The following is a 15,440-nucleotide window of genomic DNA, read 5'->3' as shown; positions in this document are numbered from 1 at the left end:
TTGATCTTCAGAAAAATTCCACCCCTGGGTGTCCAGTATCGACACTTTATCACCTTTCTGCCCATGAGTGCCAAACCTGCTTCCCTAGATGGTAACAATAGGCTTGTTTTGCCTTTCATAGGTGAAACAATGCTCATCTGTGTAAAATGTGTTATTTCTGCATGTACTATATTGAATTGGAACCTGAGAGGGTTGCAGGTAAAACCACCTGAGCCTGGAACTGGCATGTGACTGAAGCATGTGATTTCTAAATGAAGACGATGGACAGTATGCCCCCCTTTTTATCATCATCATCATTAGTAGTACTTGCAAGGGTAGTTGCAACCCTTTTACACACTGCAGTTTCAGTGCCACGGTGTAAACAACACAGTCACATAGAGTCAGCAGACTTATTTAGAATTCCCAGGTTAGCGCTGCAAGTTGAAGCAAAGCATACAAATTCTGCAGAAGTGATACTGATTAAAATGCCACTTTTTTACCATCTGTTAGTCAGTCAGTTCCATAACGATGCAAAAAACACATATTACAGCTGAATATTTTGTACTCTCAATTGAAATATGAATAGTGATTTTCAGTGTAAGGTTTTGTGGTGGAAGTTGAAGAAGGAAGGATAAAGTTTTGGAAGCTGAATAGTGAAGAAAGTTTTCTGGGTGGTAGGAAAGAGTCACCAGATGACTGGGAAAGTGAGGAAAAAGTAGACAGCAGAGAGAAGTGGAAAGTGGAAGGTCTGTTGGTCCAGACAACCAACTTGTCTTAAATAAACCATACCATAAAGTTAGGGGAAAGCTTTTGAAGCTAGGTTAAGATGAAAGGTGATCAGCGAGCAGAGAAAGTGCACGATACAGCAGGTGAAATAAGTATTGGACATGTCACCAATTTTCCAAGTAGATATATTTCTAAAGGTGCTGTTGACTTGACGTTTTCACCAGATGTTGGTAACCCATCCAATCCACACATGCAAAGAAATCAAAGCATAGAGGTCCATAAATTAGGATATGCGTAATAATGAGGAACACAGAGGGAAAAAGTATTTAAAAATGCTTATTGGAATGTGTTTAATGCTTTGTCCAAAAGCCTTTTGAAACTATTCACATGCATTGCTCAGGTGTGATTTCGACCAATTCTGCCACAATCTTGAGGTTTCTTGAGCCCCTCTATAAACTCTGAGCTTTAATTCTTTCCACAGATATTCAGTTGGATTCAGGTCAGGTGATTGGCTGGGCCATTCTAGCAGCTTTATTTTCTTTCTTTGAAATCATTTGAATTTCCTTGGCTGTGTGTTTAAGATCATATTCTTGCTGAAACATCCCCCTTCACTTTAACTTCATCATCCTGGAAATGGCAGCAAATTTTTATAAAGAATGTCTTGAAAGAATTTTTCCATTCATCCTTCTTTCCATTACATAAAGCATTCCAGTGTCATTTGCTGAAAAACAGCCATAATGTTCCCACCTCCACACTTTACTGCTCGTATGGTGTTTTTGAGGTGAAATACAGTGCCTTTGTTTTGGTCTCATCTTGCAAGACTATCCGATTGTTCAGTCTGACGTCACTAGCCGTGTCTGGACCTAAACTCCGCTGCAGGTCCATATATCAAACGATCACTATGGCATTACTGAGAGTTGAAAAACTGTCTAAAGTCTTTCATCTTTAATAAAATGATCAGCGTTCTGCTCTACCAGGTGTAACAATTGAGTTTAACATCCAGGCATCCATGAAAACGGAATTTATGACATTTAACGGAGTTAGAAGTTAGCAGGAAGTTAGCTCGCTAGCTTCCATCTAAATACAATATAGCATGTCCTGACTGCGGGGTTTTGGAAACAAATTAAAACGTACAGCTCTGCTATCACTTCCAACATAAATGAAGACAGAAAACTAAACAGCAGTGACGTTTGTAGGGTTACTGAAGTTTGGCTAGCTGGTATATAATGATGTGCTACGTGACCGCTAGCGACACAGCTATGTTAGCATAATATAAACAAGCTAATTTTTTTTTCCACTCGATAAAAGTTAATGTGAGTGTTCTCGGTGGTCAGGAACAAATGTAATCGCATGGCAGGATGCTGTAAAAGGACCAAACTTCAGCCAGGAGAACAACTGAGATAATCCATCCACAATACGAGGTTAGTCATTCATATACACTGCTGCATGGGATGGGCTGTAGCTACATCCTAAGGTTTTAAAAACTGAGCTTAAATAAATGATTAGCGGTAATAAAAGCCGAGGGAGGTCAACAGTGATCACTGACTGTTTTAGGAGCTTTTTGAGATCAAATAGAAGAAAATACATAACATTAAACATGTTAACAACACAAAAGCCATATTAAACGCAGACTACTTTAGGCCCGGAAGTAGGATTCGTCGCGTCATCACTGAACAACCGGATATGCTCCCAGTATCTCACAGACTTATTATTTTGTACCTGTTGTGGCCAGTTTATGGTGAAATTATGTTCTTACTACTTCCACATTATGGCCCCAACAGTGCTCAATAGAACCTTCAGTAGTTTAGAAATTCTTTTGTAACCAGTGCCATCAGTGTGTGTTGCACCAGTCTTAACAGAGCTCACTGGGTTTTGCCCATCATGAGATGTTTCTTGTGTGACACCTTGGTAATGAAACAGCTTTTTATAGGCCATCAATTTGGTCTGAACAGCTGATAGTAATTTGCATGGGTTGTTATAGACATCTGTAGACAACGTATGTCAAAAGCACCTTTAAAATATTCTTACTCAGAAAACTGGTGACGGGTTTAATACTTTTTTACCTGTTGAAGATGCAGTTTGTTTTCAGAGTGCTGGCGGGCAAGAATAAAGTAAGTCAGAAGGTATCGCCACGTCTCTTTGTGGATTTAGAGAAAGTATGCGATAGGGTGCCAAGAGAAGAACTGTGCTACTGCACGAGGAAATCAGGAGTGGGAGAAAAGGGTGGTACGGGACATCCAACAGCGAGACAGTGGCGAGTTGTGCAGTAGGAGTGTGGTGGGAGTGACAGATGGGTTCAAGCAGTAGAAGCAACAGAGTGTGAATGAGAGTGAAACAGGTGTAACAGTGAAGCTGCAAGGTGTAGAAGTAGTGAAGGCAGACAAGTTTAAATAGCTGCAATCAACCATGCAAACCAACACACTGTGCACAAGAGAGGTGAAGACGAGAGCACAGGCAGGGTGGTGCAGGTGGAGCTGAGTTTTCAGAGGTGATTTGTGACAGAAGGATAGCAGCAAGAGCGAAAGACCTGCTGTGATGGATGGTTTGACAGAGTTAAAGATGTGAAGAGAATGGAGAGGATTAGAAATGAGTACATCAGGGAGACAGCTCAGGTTACGGAGTTAAGAGACAAAGTTTGAAAGGCTGAGATGGTTTGGAGAGTGACAGAGGAGGGACAGTGGATATACTGGACAAAGGATGCTGAATATGAAGCTAGCAGGTAGGAGGAAAAGAGGAAAACTACAAATAGGATTCATGGATGTGTGGATGTGTGACAGAACAGAATGCTAAGGATACGGTGAGATGGAGACAGATGATTCACTGTGGTGAACCCCAAAGTGAGTAGCTGAGAGAAAAAGCAGAAGAAGTCAAGTAACCCATTCATGACTCATTTTAGCTACACTCTAAGTGACCTAAAAAAAGATGTCTTTCACAAAGATCGAGGTGGCTGTGGCTCAGGAACTGGAGCAGGTCATCCACTAACTGGAAGGTTGGTGCTATAATCCCTGGCTGATCCAGCCAGCATCCCTAAGCATCCTTAGTCAAGCTACTGGTGACTCATTCTCTGATGGACACTCTCTGATGCATTCATCAAAGTGTGAATGTTAGATAGAAAGCACTTAGGCATAGAAGAAAAGTCCTTGTATGAATGCGTGTGAAGGATTTTGTTCAATGCACTTTGAGTGATCAAGTACAGTAAAAAAGCAATATAAAAACGAATCCATTTATCAAAGACGTACCTCTGGTATCAGCTCTGACAGACATAAAGTTGTGTTTACTTCTCATGTCATGATCTTAGGAATATTCTTTTCAGGTGAGAGACACTTTGGACACATATAAACTTGGCAATGATAGTTTTTTAGCAGAAGATAATCACAAGATATTTTCTTCTGGCACTAATTCTGTAGTCAGTGTGAGCCTCTCTGGTACCTGGTTTGAAGGTAACTCTACCATCTGTGCTAACATTAAGAAACGCATCAGAAGCATAACAGCTGTGCTGCTCTGTGCTTCTGTTATCATTACTCTTAAGAATCAGCATGTATTTACTAGGTGGTGCATTTTCCCAGTGTTATCATAGCGAATCAAAAAACATACACAGGTCTTCACAACAACACTGCCGCCTCAGCTTGAGACCTCTTCTTGCCTTGAGGGTTGGCACAGTGTGGTTGTTTTAGATTGTTTGTTTCTCAGATGTTTTGGGGCTTTTTTTTCCTTTTTTCTTCTCTAAGGCTTTAGCATGCATGTCAGGGTCTTGTTTGTCGCGGATGTTGTCATGCACATAAATCACGATTTGTCTATGTATTGCACCATGATTCATCTTTGATGACCATTAATGGAAAGGGCACACAAATTCATAATAATTTGTGTGCCAAGGCTCAAGTTTTAACAGAAAGTAGTTTTGCGTTTCACGTTACAAAGGGCCGTGATGGGGGCGGTGAATCTTGTACAGACTTTGTGCAAGGAATTTATTGCTAACTGGAAGTAGGATTAATTATTTTAGTCATCAAGTTAATTAATGTTTACTAACCTGGGTATAGCTTTAGTTTACTTAAGCCGCAAAGTCAAGTCCAGCAGATGATACAGGTAGATCATCTAATTTAAGCACCTTTAAAACATATTGCAATTTGAAACTGCTGCTGCAGTTTGATCCACCCAATTTCCTCCTTTTCATGCAGTGTCTGACTTAATCAGTGTTGTATCTATTAGTACAAATGCCTACTCTCTTCCTAAATAGGGGTCTTCCTGCTCCCCCCACGTTTTTCCATGGGGACAGGGGCGGCTCTAGAAGGGTCGCATGGGGTGGCAAGTGACACCCTAAAATAATCTCTTAACACTTTGAGCATAGTTACAGTTAGCAGTGAATACAAATTCTAAAACTGAAAATATTGCATAGTGTTACCCCACTCCAGCATTAAAAAATGGTTCAGTCCATAGCGCAGACCGGCTTTTTTCTTGTTTTCAGTAGCAACCGATGCCTAGAATTGTGCCAGAGCACATTTTGAACAACACCATGGGAATTTAGGTTTCACGTAGGTGGTTGGTTGTTACACTCTGGAAATAGAATGAAGGGGAGGGTTATTAACCCTCTGGGGTCCACAGACACGCTGCACCTCCAAATCACATGACTGATTTAAGCTGACATAGCAACAATCTGCAGCCACGCTGAGTCTTTTAGCCCGTGTTGAAAGTTCGGACTTCAACGTATACACCGGTTTTTAAATTTTAATTACAGGCCAGTAAATCCAGAGTTCTGATAAAATATATATCGTCACATTTTGTTTTGTTTTTTTTTAAAAAGCATTTTCTAAGGACAGCGCAAAAACAGTAAAGAAAGAAAAAAGCCATGTATAGTTACATGTATAGTTAGTCTGTTGTGTAGTCGTTGTTTTGTTTTGTGTGTCAGTGAGGGAACTAATGAATGTCACAAAAGCACATTGCAGTGTAAACACTGCCACCAAGTAGAAAACCAGCGGAGTGATACACCTCCTGTTGTCAGGCCTGCAGGTTTATCCCTGTGCTGTTCTCCTCTGTCTTGTGGTGGAAAAAAATTTTCTTTTACTGGCACAAATAATTTGTGGGGCATCCTTTTGCGACAGCTGATTGTTCTCTCATTTTAGTTATAGTAATATTTTTAAAGGGTTGTACAAAATTTAAAAAATGGCAGGTGTATCGGCTGCACTTTTAGATAACTATACTATACTATAAGTTTTCAAAATGTACAATTTATATTTGCATTTCAAGTTATAAAAATAATTTACTCAACATGTCTGTGTTTTTTTACGGTGAAAAAAAAATACTACTAGGATTTTTATGTTCTTGGCGCGATTTCAGATCAGTTGTGTTAATACAGTATGTCAGTGAAAAAACAACTACATTCAGACACGTGAGGTTGAGCTGAAAAGGATGATACCAAGCCAAGGAAATAAAATAAAATGAAACAATTTGAAGATGAAATACAAATTTAAATGAGGAAATTCGTGGATTTCACCTATCGGGGGTTATTTTTGGAACCTAACTCCCGCGATAAACGAGGGACCACTGTATATAGACAAAACTTTTTATAGTTACCATGAACTATCCATTCATCCTCATCTTTCAAACCATTCAGGGGTTTTGGAGTCAACACCACGAACTAATCTCGTATAAATTAAAATCTTTGTAGTCCCAGATTGACTTTGACTTTACAGCATATCACATTAATAGACAACTGAGGCCGTCTGCTTCCTTTCCACACCTTGCCCTGCCATTTCAAAGAGGCCCCTGGAGACCAAGCACCAGGAGCCACCATGACAGGTGGAAGTCGAGTAATAACTCAGAGATGAGGCTGGTGTGGGAAGTTTAATCGAGAGCGCTGAAGTAAAAGTTAGGTGTGTGTGTTTGTGTGTGAGAGAGAATGCCTCAGCGTGTGTGTGTGTGTGTGTGTGTGTGTGTGTGTGTGTGTGTGTGTGTGTGTATGCACTTGATTAAATTCTTTCTGTTGAGTTGTGTTTTTTTTGTTACACACACAAAATCAAACCAGCAGCAGTCACCATGATGGATAGATGCTCAATTGGCTCATACAACAATAGGCGGAGTGAATAAAGGAATCCAAACCGGACCGCACGTCTGCCTGGGCTGGATCCGACCGCGATCCCACGTCAATGGGAAAATGAAATAACAATAAGAGCAACCGACAGGAAGCGGCAGTGAGGGAGGGACATTACAGCTCTGTTCTGGCAGGCATCGAAGGAGCTCATATCATGAAGCCTCTAAAAATAGCAGCAGCGAGATCGAGAGACTGCTGGGCAGAAACAAGAACGTGAGGAGGTAGAATTTACTGACTTAAGGGACGAAAAGAAGCTCATCTCTTTTTTTCAAGCAAATGTAGTCTCTTAAATAGCAGGGAAACATCTACACACACTGTAAACATTAAATTAAAATCTCATGAAAGATTACCGCATGTATACATAACATTAAATACAAAACATACAAACAAGAAAAAACAAAGAATCTCTTGCCAACCAAACATTTTTTTCATATCCAAAATATCTGTTACCACTGATGTGAGCATTGCCTTTAGCTGGGAGTTGAATTAGCCTTGTTAAAAGGTTCAGGAAAATTACATAATAGTTCGCATATACTTGTTCATAATGATAACCTGGTTAACTTCATCAACACAAAACAAGCTGTAAATCATATTACATACAAGAGAGACCCTTATTAATAATGAATTAATAATTGTGTTTGTGAATGTGAGAGAGACTGAATCTCAGCCAATGCATATCCCTTACATAGGGGCTGACGGAGATGGTCAGACAGGCAGAGATTTAAAAGAGACATATTTATGTGACATACAAAGTCTGTTGAACATTTGATCATATGCCAAATTTCTACAGACAGAAAGTAAGTTGCATAACTTTAGAATTATGCATGTGGATATATGCGAGTGGCACTGTGTGGCAGTGAAGCATTCTAGTACTTAATCCACTACAACCGTGATCAGGCTAACAGAAAATAAACTATATTTCAGCTTCTCAACCATCCATGACTTTCATTAAGAAGTCTTTAACTGGAGATATGTCAAGAATCAATTTGATAATCCTAGGTGGCTTTCTTCTTGAATTATCAGATTCCCAGGATTTTCAGAAAACTTGACCTTGAGGTCGAGGTCACTGAAATTCTGGCTTGTTCAAGATTTTAAACAGATGCACTTATGGTATAAAATTGACATACTAGGTCATGTCTTTCTTGAGTTATTGTGTTCACAAAGCTGGGTGTCCACACCGTGTCATGGTCCCCGTGGTGCCCGGCTGACTCAGGTTGGCTACATATGTTTCTTGTTTACATCTACCTCTCTCACGCTTGCCGTGTCTCGCCGGGGCGGAGCTCATTGCGGGCTCCCGCCCCTGGCCCTCGCACCTGGAGTTAATCACACACCTGTGGTTCATCGCCTAAACTCATCCACTACTTAAGGCAGTGGCTGGAAACATCTCGTCGCTGGACTAATGAGTAATCTCGGTAGTAAGCTCCGGGGTACTAGTCTTTTGTTGCCTTTTCGTATCGCTGACCCTTTGGATTAATTACTTGTTGTCTGTAAACAGGAATTCCGTTTCCCTGGAACCCTTGGTGTGTGGGCTGCTGGTGTGCTGTGTTTTTTGTGAAGTCCCTCGTGTGTGAAGAGCTCCTTTCCCGGATTTCCCTGTGCCCTGGATTCCCCCCGCCCTCTCACTTGTATATATTTGCACCTGGTGTTGTATAGTAATAAACGGAACTGTATTCTAGCTGCCTTGTCTGCGCTTGAGTCCATCCCACTTCGTGACACACCGCCTGTCCACACCGCCTGGGGTGACGACAATATGCCATCAGCCTTTTATCCTGAGGGGTAAAACTCCAGCAATCAATCTATGTATATATTTCTCTGTATCCTGTACAATTGTGTCAGATGTATCATTTCGTATGTGTTATCAATTCTTATACCAGCACACTGTACAACACAATAAATGTAATCAGGAGGTGCCAGCATCACTACAAAAGGATATTGCTGAACCTGCCCAAACACAAATAGTGTTTGGGCAAGTGTATATAGTATCACATGTACAGTATTTACAGTACTATGGCCTTTATTTACTGTTCTATTTATAGCTTGTTTGTATGGCTCTCTGTCTCTCAGCCACATTCCAAACAGCCCTGAGGGACTGAGAGGAGAAGAAATCCTAATTGTGGCCGTCATCTCCCTGCCACGCAGCCACCACGGGGGAACCAACACAGAAACTACATCCAAACATGCACACAGGGACTCCAGAAAAACACAGTCACATGTTACCAGCTGCCTAGTGATGTGTTTACTTTATGTGAGGTGGTTCATGAGACACAGCAGGTTTTGCCTCACGTGGGATTGTTTGCTCTGCAACACTCCCACAATTAATTCTAAAGAAACACCAAAGCACACCTCGCCATCACCGATCTCCACAAGAGGAATTGAACGAGACAATACAGACTACCAGGAAAGATCACTGCCCCCATGAGGATTATTTAAACTCCAATAAAGCAAATATTACCCTTTTAGATGCCTAGATTAAGGACATGGAGCTGGCATTGAGCAGAATATCTTCCTTTTGGACTTTGAATGTCCTCTAACTTGAACCATGTTGAGCAACAGAGTGCTGGCACATGCTGCAACAGGTAGTTGTTTATTTTCAGCTGTTTCTTTTAACATTTTCCTCTGTGGCATATTCTTTCCACAGGTGGACTTCACCAAAAGTCAGAGGGTAGCGATCAAGACCAACACTTATACTCTAGTACATGTCCAATGATGACACTGATTAATCGACAATTTTTATAGAGGAGATTTAAAAGAAGAAAAACCCCAAAACAAAACAAAGTGATGAACAGAAACAAAATGAAATACATTTCAAAGTTATAAAACAGACACATGTCAAATTCTACTTGCTGTAACTACTGGACCTATCACTCTAATAATTGTTCATCTAATAACTGTTTTAGCAGTTACAAGAAACTACTCAAAGGGTAATAACAGCACACACACGCACACACACAGACACACACACACACACACACACACACATATTGGCTTTTATTGCTACTGTATTAGAAAAAAAAATACTTTAAAGAAGACCTATTACTAACTCTTCTGCTTTTAAAAGCATGTTAGTTTTTCTCATTTCTAGCAGCTAGACCGCAGAGAAAATCCTCCCTCGTCTTTCATTAATGTAGCTCTTACTTCTCTGGAGACAGACACACAGGAGAGGAAAAAATGGGCTTCTTTTTCCTCTTAAGTTGAACAATTCATTATTTACCAGACAGGGAAGAAGAAAGAAAATGAGACTGTGTGCATGGATGACTTGCTCTACTCTCCGCTGCACCTCGTCCCTAATGCTCCTGCAGACTTTCTGCCCATCGAACCTTAGACAATCACAAACACACACTAAACTAATGCACTGTGCTGTGCTACAATGAGCGCTCAGGCACACAATTGCACAAAGGGGCTCTCCTGTACAGCAATCAGGAGACATAACAGGAAAAAAAAGTCGCTATGACTTCTACTAACAATATGCACGCGTTTGAATACAGGACGTGTACATTTTCATATTTTAAACACCAAAGGTAGAATAAACTATATGTCATGGTCCTGGGTCATTTTGGCCCAGCGTTTTGTGTTTCCTTGAAGTTCATTTTTGTGCTTTGTGTTTATTCTGATTTTGTATTGGTTTAGGGTTGAACCTGTAGTTTGGTGTGTGTATTCAGCCCTACCTGTGTCTGTCCTTGGTGCTCTGTTCATGTCCCCGTGTTGTGTTGTAAATCAGTCTGTGTGTTCCTGCTTTACTTTGAAGGCTCATGTTCTGGATTTCCTATTCTATTTTGAAGGTCTGTGTCTGTTGTCATTGTGTTCAGCTTGTGTCCTCCGGTCCTCATGTGTATTAGGTTCAGCTGTTCTTCCCTCCTGTGTGTGATTACCTGATTACCTTGTGTGTGTATATTTAGTGGGTGTCGGTCTGTGTTCATTGTTGGCTCGTCTGCGTTCTATGGTGTTCCTGTCTCTGCGTCTCTCTGCCCCGCACCCCTTTTGTATGGTCTCAGGTTTGTCATTTAGTTCTCCCAGTTTAGGTTTCTTCAGTTGTTTTGTCATGCCTCACTGCCTGTTTCTGCCATTGTCACTTTGTAAATAAACATCACTCGTATCATCTGTCACTGCTGCATTTTGGGTCCTCCCTTTCCTCCACACCACACGGCTCACTCCGCCAGCCGTGACAGTACGAGCCGACCAAACATGGACCCAGCAGCTTTGTCTGGAGAGAGCGACCTCGCACGCATCCGACGCCTGATGGACTGGGTAACCCACACCACCAACGCAAGGGCACAAGTGGTGGGGTTAAAAGCCATCGAAGCAATCCTGGAAGAAAATCCCTACCTCTGCCATCTTAAGGGAGTTTCAGGTTTAATTTGCAACCTGCATAAAGCCCGGGGGGTGGTGCGAGCTCGGGAATCCACAGACTTTGTCCAGCAGCAGCGGATTACGGCCGCCCCGGAACAGCCACGTCAGCTTCTCCCGCCGGAGGTTTTGCCCGGCCCGCCGGAGGTTTTGCCCGGCCCGCCGGAGGTTTTGCCCGGGAGGAAGCGACGATCGCGCCGTCGGCGCGTCACCCCACAGCCGGATATTGGAACTTCAGAACTGCCGGCCGTGGTGAGTGAGAAGGACCCTTTTTCTGTCTTGGACTCTGGAACAGTTTAGCAGACGACAAGGAGAACGGTGTGTTGCTTGCTCATTCTCCTGCTGAGCTGTCTTTACCTCGTTTAGCTGCACAGCCGCAAGCAACTCGGACTCCGGTATCTCCGCTAGCCCAGTCATTCATGCCGTCTCCGTCTTCACAGACTCCCTCTGTACGGGAGGCTGCGTCCGTGCCTCCCATTTTTGACTCTTTTTCTAGTACGTATTATTTGCAGAGAGACAAACACGTTAAAAATGCAATCGTTCCTCAACAGCTGGCTAGTTTAGAGACTGTTACTTGCTCCAGGGCCTCCCCAGAGGCTGGGTTCCAGCCCCCAGCCGACTCTGGACCCCTGGAGGTTAAGAAGCCAGCTGAGGACTCCACCGGACTGTCGCTGCCTGAGCTGAGTCACTGCTCAGTGCAGCTGCAGTCTGCTTTGTGTTTGCCAGAGGCCCGTGTGCCTGCTGGTTCTGTTGCGTCCCTGCCAGAGGCCCGTGCGCCTGCTGGTTCCGTTCTGTCCCTGCCAGAGGCCCGCGTGCCTGCTGGTTCTGTTGCGTTCCTGCCAGAGGCCCGTGTGCCTGCTGGTTCTGTTGCGTTCCTGCCAGAGGCCCGTGTGCCTGCTGGTTCTGTTCTGTGTGTGCCAGGGGCTCCAGTGCCCACTGGGTCTGAGACTGTTTTTGCTGGGGGGCCCGAGGAGCCCGTCCAGCCTTCTGCCTCGTCAGCTGGGGGGCCCGAGGAGCCCGTCCAGCCATCAGCTGCAGTCTCATCACCAGCTGCAGTCTCATCACCAGCTGCAGTCTCATCACCCTCGCCTGCTGCGGCCTCAGAGTCTTCGGCCTCGCCTGGTCCGGTTTCAGCATCTGCTTTGGCTTCATCCTCGTCGCCTGGTCCAGCGTCTGCTTTGGCTTCATCCGGTCCAGCCTCTGCATCCTCATCATCTTCGTCTGGTCCAGCCTCTGCATCCTCATCCTCATCATCCTCGTCTGGTCCAGCCTCTGCATCCTCATCATCCTCGTCTGGTCCAGCCTCTGCATCCTCATCATCCTCGTCTGGTCCAGCCTCTGCATCCTCATCAGCTTCGTCTGGTCCAGCCTCCGCCTCCGCCTCGTCTGGTCCAGCCTCCGCTTCGCCTTGGGCTGCAGGGGCCACGCAGCCTTCAGGTCCCCTACTACCACCTTCACATCGTCGGTCATCTGCCAGGCCGCTTGTTGGGCATCTCCGCCACCGTGGACGCCCTCCAGAACGCCCTCCTGAACGCCGCCACTGCCTTCCACGTGGCCGGCCTCCGGACTTGTTTCCACGCCGCTGTTGCCGTCCGCACGGTCAGCCCCCAGAGCTGTTTCCACGCCGCTGTTGCCGTCCGCACGGTCAGCCCCCAGAGCTGTTTCCACGCCGCTGTTGCTGTCCGCACGGTCGGCCCCCAGAACTGTTTCCACGCCGATGTTGCCGTCCGCACGGTCGGCCCCCAGAACTGTTTGCCCGTCGTTGCCGTCCGCACGGTCGGCCCCCAGAACTGTTTGCCCGTCGTTGCCGTGTGCACGGTCGGCCCCCAGAACTGTTTGCCCGTCGCCGCCGTTGCTGTGTGCACGGTCGGCCCCCTGAACTGCCTCCACTCCGCCACCGCTGCCTTCCGCTCGGTCGGCTTTTGGATCTGTGTCAGCCTCCGGGCCGGCCTCCTGAACTGTGTTTTGTCCTTGTGCTCCAGCATGTGTGTTTGTTTTGGACAGGTCACTTGGTTCGCTGGGGCTTGTTTTTGTTCGGTGTTGGTCCCTCCGTCCTGGGCCCCCGCCGCCCACCCTGGGTTGGTCATCTGTTTTTGTTTTGGGCTGTCTGGAGTCAGCCCTTGGAAGGGGGGTACTGTCATGGTCCTGGGTCATTTTGGCCCAGCGTTTTGTGTTTCCTTGAAGTTCATTTTTGTGCTTTGTGTTTATTCTGATTTTGTATTGGTTTAGGGTTGAACCTGTAGTTTGGTGTGTGTATTCAGCCCTACCTGTGTCTGTCCTTGGTGCTCTGTTCATGTCCCCGTGTTGTGTTGTAAATCAGTCTGTGTGTTCCTGCTTTACTTTGAAGGCTCATGTTCTGGATTTCCTATTCTATTTTGAAGGTCTGTGTCTGTTGTCATTGTGTTCAGCTTGTGTCCTCCGGTCCTCATGTGTATTAGGTTCAGCTGTTCTTCCCTCCTGTGTGTGATTACCTGATTACCTTGTGTGTGTATATTTAGTGGGTGTCGGTCTGTGTTCATTGTCGGCTCGTCTGCGTTCTATGGTGTTCCTGTCTCTGCGTCTCTCTGCCCCGCACCCCTTTTGTATGGTCTCAGGTTTGTCATTTAGTTCTCCCAGTTTAGGTTTCTTCAGTTGTTTTGTCATGCCTCACTGCCTGTTTCTGCCATTGTCACTTTGTAAATAAACATCACTCGTATCATCAGTCACTGCTGCATTTTGGGTCCTCCCTTTCCTCCACACCACACGGCTCACTCCGCCAGCCGTGACACTATATGTTCAATCAGTTGTGAACATCTCTGCTCTGCTTATAGCCATGATATGAGCCTACATTATTTACCATGAGAATTATCCTCCACCATCGGGGCAAAATGAAGGTATAATTATGGGAAATGCTAAACAAAATGAAATTTTCTATTTATTCACATTAGGAAGATGGACTAGCTTGTCCAAAAATACTCTTGCTAAAGCTGGGCAATAAAATTTAACTGTTTGAAACTCTACTGTGAGTGTCTTAACCAATTTTAATGACGCAACTACTAAAAACCAACTGGAAATCCATAAAAACAAGCAAGAGCTGAGGTTGACCACAGTTAGGTGATGCTTTACATTCTATTCTGAATGGACCACAGGACGGGGGAGTGAAAAGTTGGCCGTCATACAATAGATCGTTTCTCCAAAAATATTCTCAGCTATCCCCAAAGTGCAATAAAGAGTTGGAAATCGGATTAAATTACATTTACATGTGATCATTTTCACCCCTGCATGACTGGTCAATCATAGCATGTTGTAGATATAGTATACCTAAAGAACATTGGAGGACGGTAATTAAAATTTACTTAATGCGTTCTGTTCATTTTGGCAAGAGGCATCCAAGAACAGAGCTTGAAACTCTCTCACTTCCACTGGTAATGGTGGACAAATTGCTCTGAGCAGCACAAGCGACAATGGATCTGTTTCCAGAGGACGTCAAAAATTGATGAGCCATGCTGGACTTAAGATATTCACAGATTTCTGGGATCAATAACCTGGAAGCGAAAGGAGTCCAAAGAGCAACAACCTAATTTTCCTTAAACTAAATTGTCCTGTGAGACTCAAAAATCAATCACTAGCTTCACTGTTGCACAGCCACCAAACTCCCTTTACACCTCAATGGTCTTCTGTTGGCTATCCTCCAATACTTGTTTTGGAAAATGCACTTCCTTTTAGTGTCTTAATGGCAGGATAAAGAGACATCTTTATAACATATCTGCACTTACACCCTTCTCTTACCCACAACCTTACCCCTCATCTTTCAAAGACACACACAGCGATTCGTCTCATTCTGACAGTCCTGTCCACAAACATTTAAATTCCATTAAAAAGCCAGCCTCTTTAGGAGCACTTGAATTAAAAACAGTGCTGGCCTAAAGAAAGTAGAGACCATGACTTTACACAGTCACATTCAGTGAAACATTCAGTATCATACATATTTAAAAATATATATATATTTATATATATATATATATATATATATATATATATATATATGTGTGTATATATATGTATGTACTAAGGGTGCAACGATACTCGTATCGATATTGAACTGTTCGATACAGTGCTTTCGGTTTGGTACGCATATGTATCGAACATTACAAAATTTTAAATTTATTTTATCAACTTTCCTTCTGACGATGCTGTCTGTGTTGAGCGCTCAGTGGATCTGCGCTTGACAGTGCAGCCTAGGCGGAGTAGTCGAACGCAGATTCAGTAAGCGCAGGGCAAGCTAGCGAGACAGAAGTTAAGCTCTCGTTGCAACATGGCAAATTGA

The 15,440-nt window shown here is 43.9% G+C and overlaps 2 protein-coding genes across 2 annotated transcripts in view; one reads left to right on the top strand and one right to left on the bottom strand.

Moving 5' to 3' along the window:
• kcnh5b (potassium voltage-gated channel, subfamily H (eag-related), member 5b) overlaps positions 1 to 15,440 on the bottom strand; it is a 206,470-nt gene that overhangs the window by 26,789 nt on the left and 164,241 nt on the right. The gene's annotated exons all lie outside the window — the stretch shown is intronic.
• The window catches only part of LOC146551527 (uncharacterized), a 7,338-nt gene continuing 2,870 nt past the window's right edge, over positions 10,973 to 15,440 (top strand). The window contains exons 1-2 of the mRNA XM_085258199.1: positions 10,973 to 11,260; positions 11,647 to 11,840. Coding sequence (XP_085114325.1) covers positions 10,973 to 11,260; positions 11,647 to 11,840 — 482 coding nt within the window. The remainder of the gene's footprint in view (positions 11,261 to 11,646; positions 11,841 to 15,440) is intronic.

This window comes from Mchenga conophoros, linkage group LG19 (genome assembly GCF_057382185.1).
Source record: "Mchenga conophoros isolate Kocher_MC1m ecotype Shallow Benthic linkage group LG19, M_conophoros_male_GT1.1, whole genome shotgun sequence".
NCBI classification, from domain to species: Eukaryota; Metazoa; Chordata; class Actinopteri; order Cichliformes; family Cichlidae; genus Mchenga; species Mchenga conophoros.
Note: the sequence above shows the minus strand (reverse complement) of the source record. Positions and strands in the feature narration are given on the sequence as shown.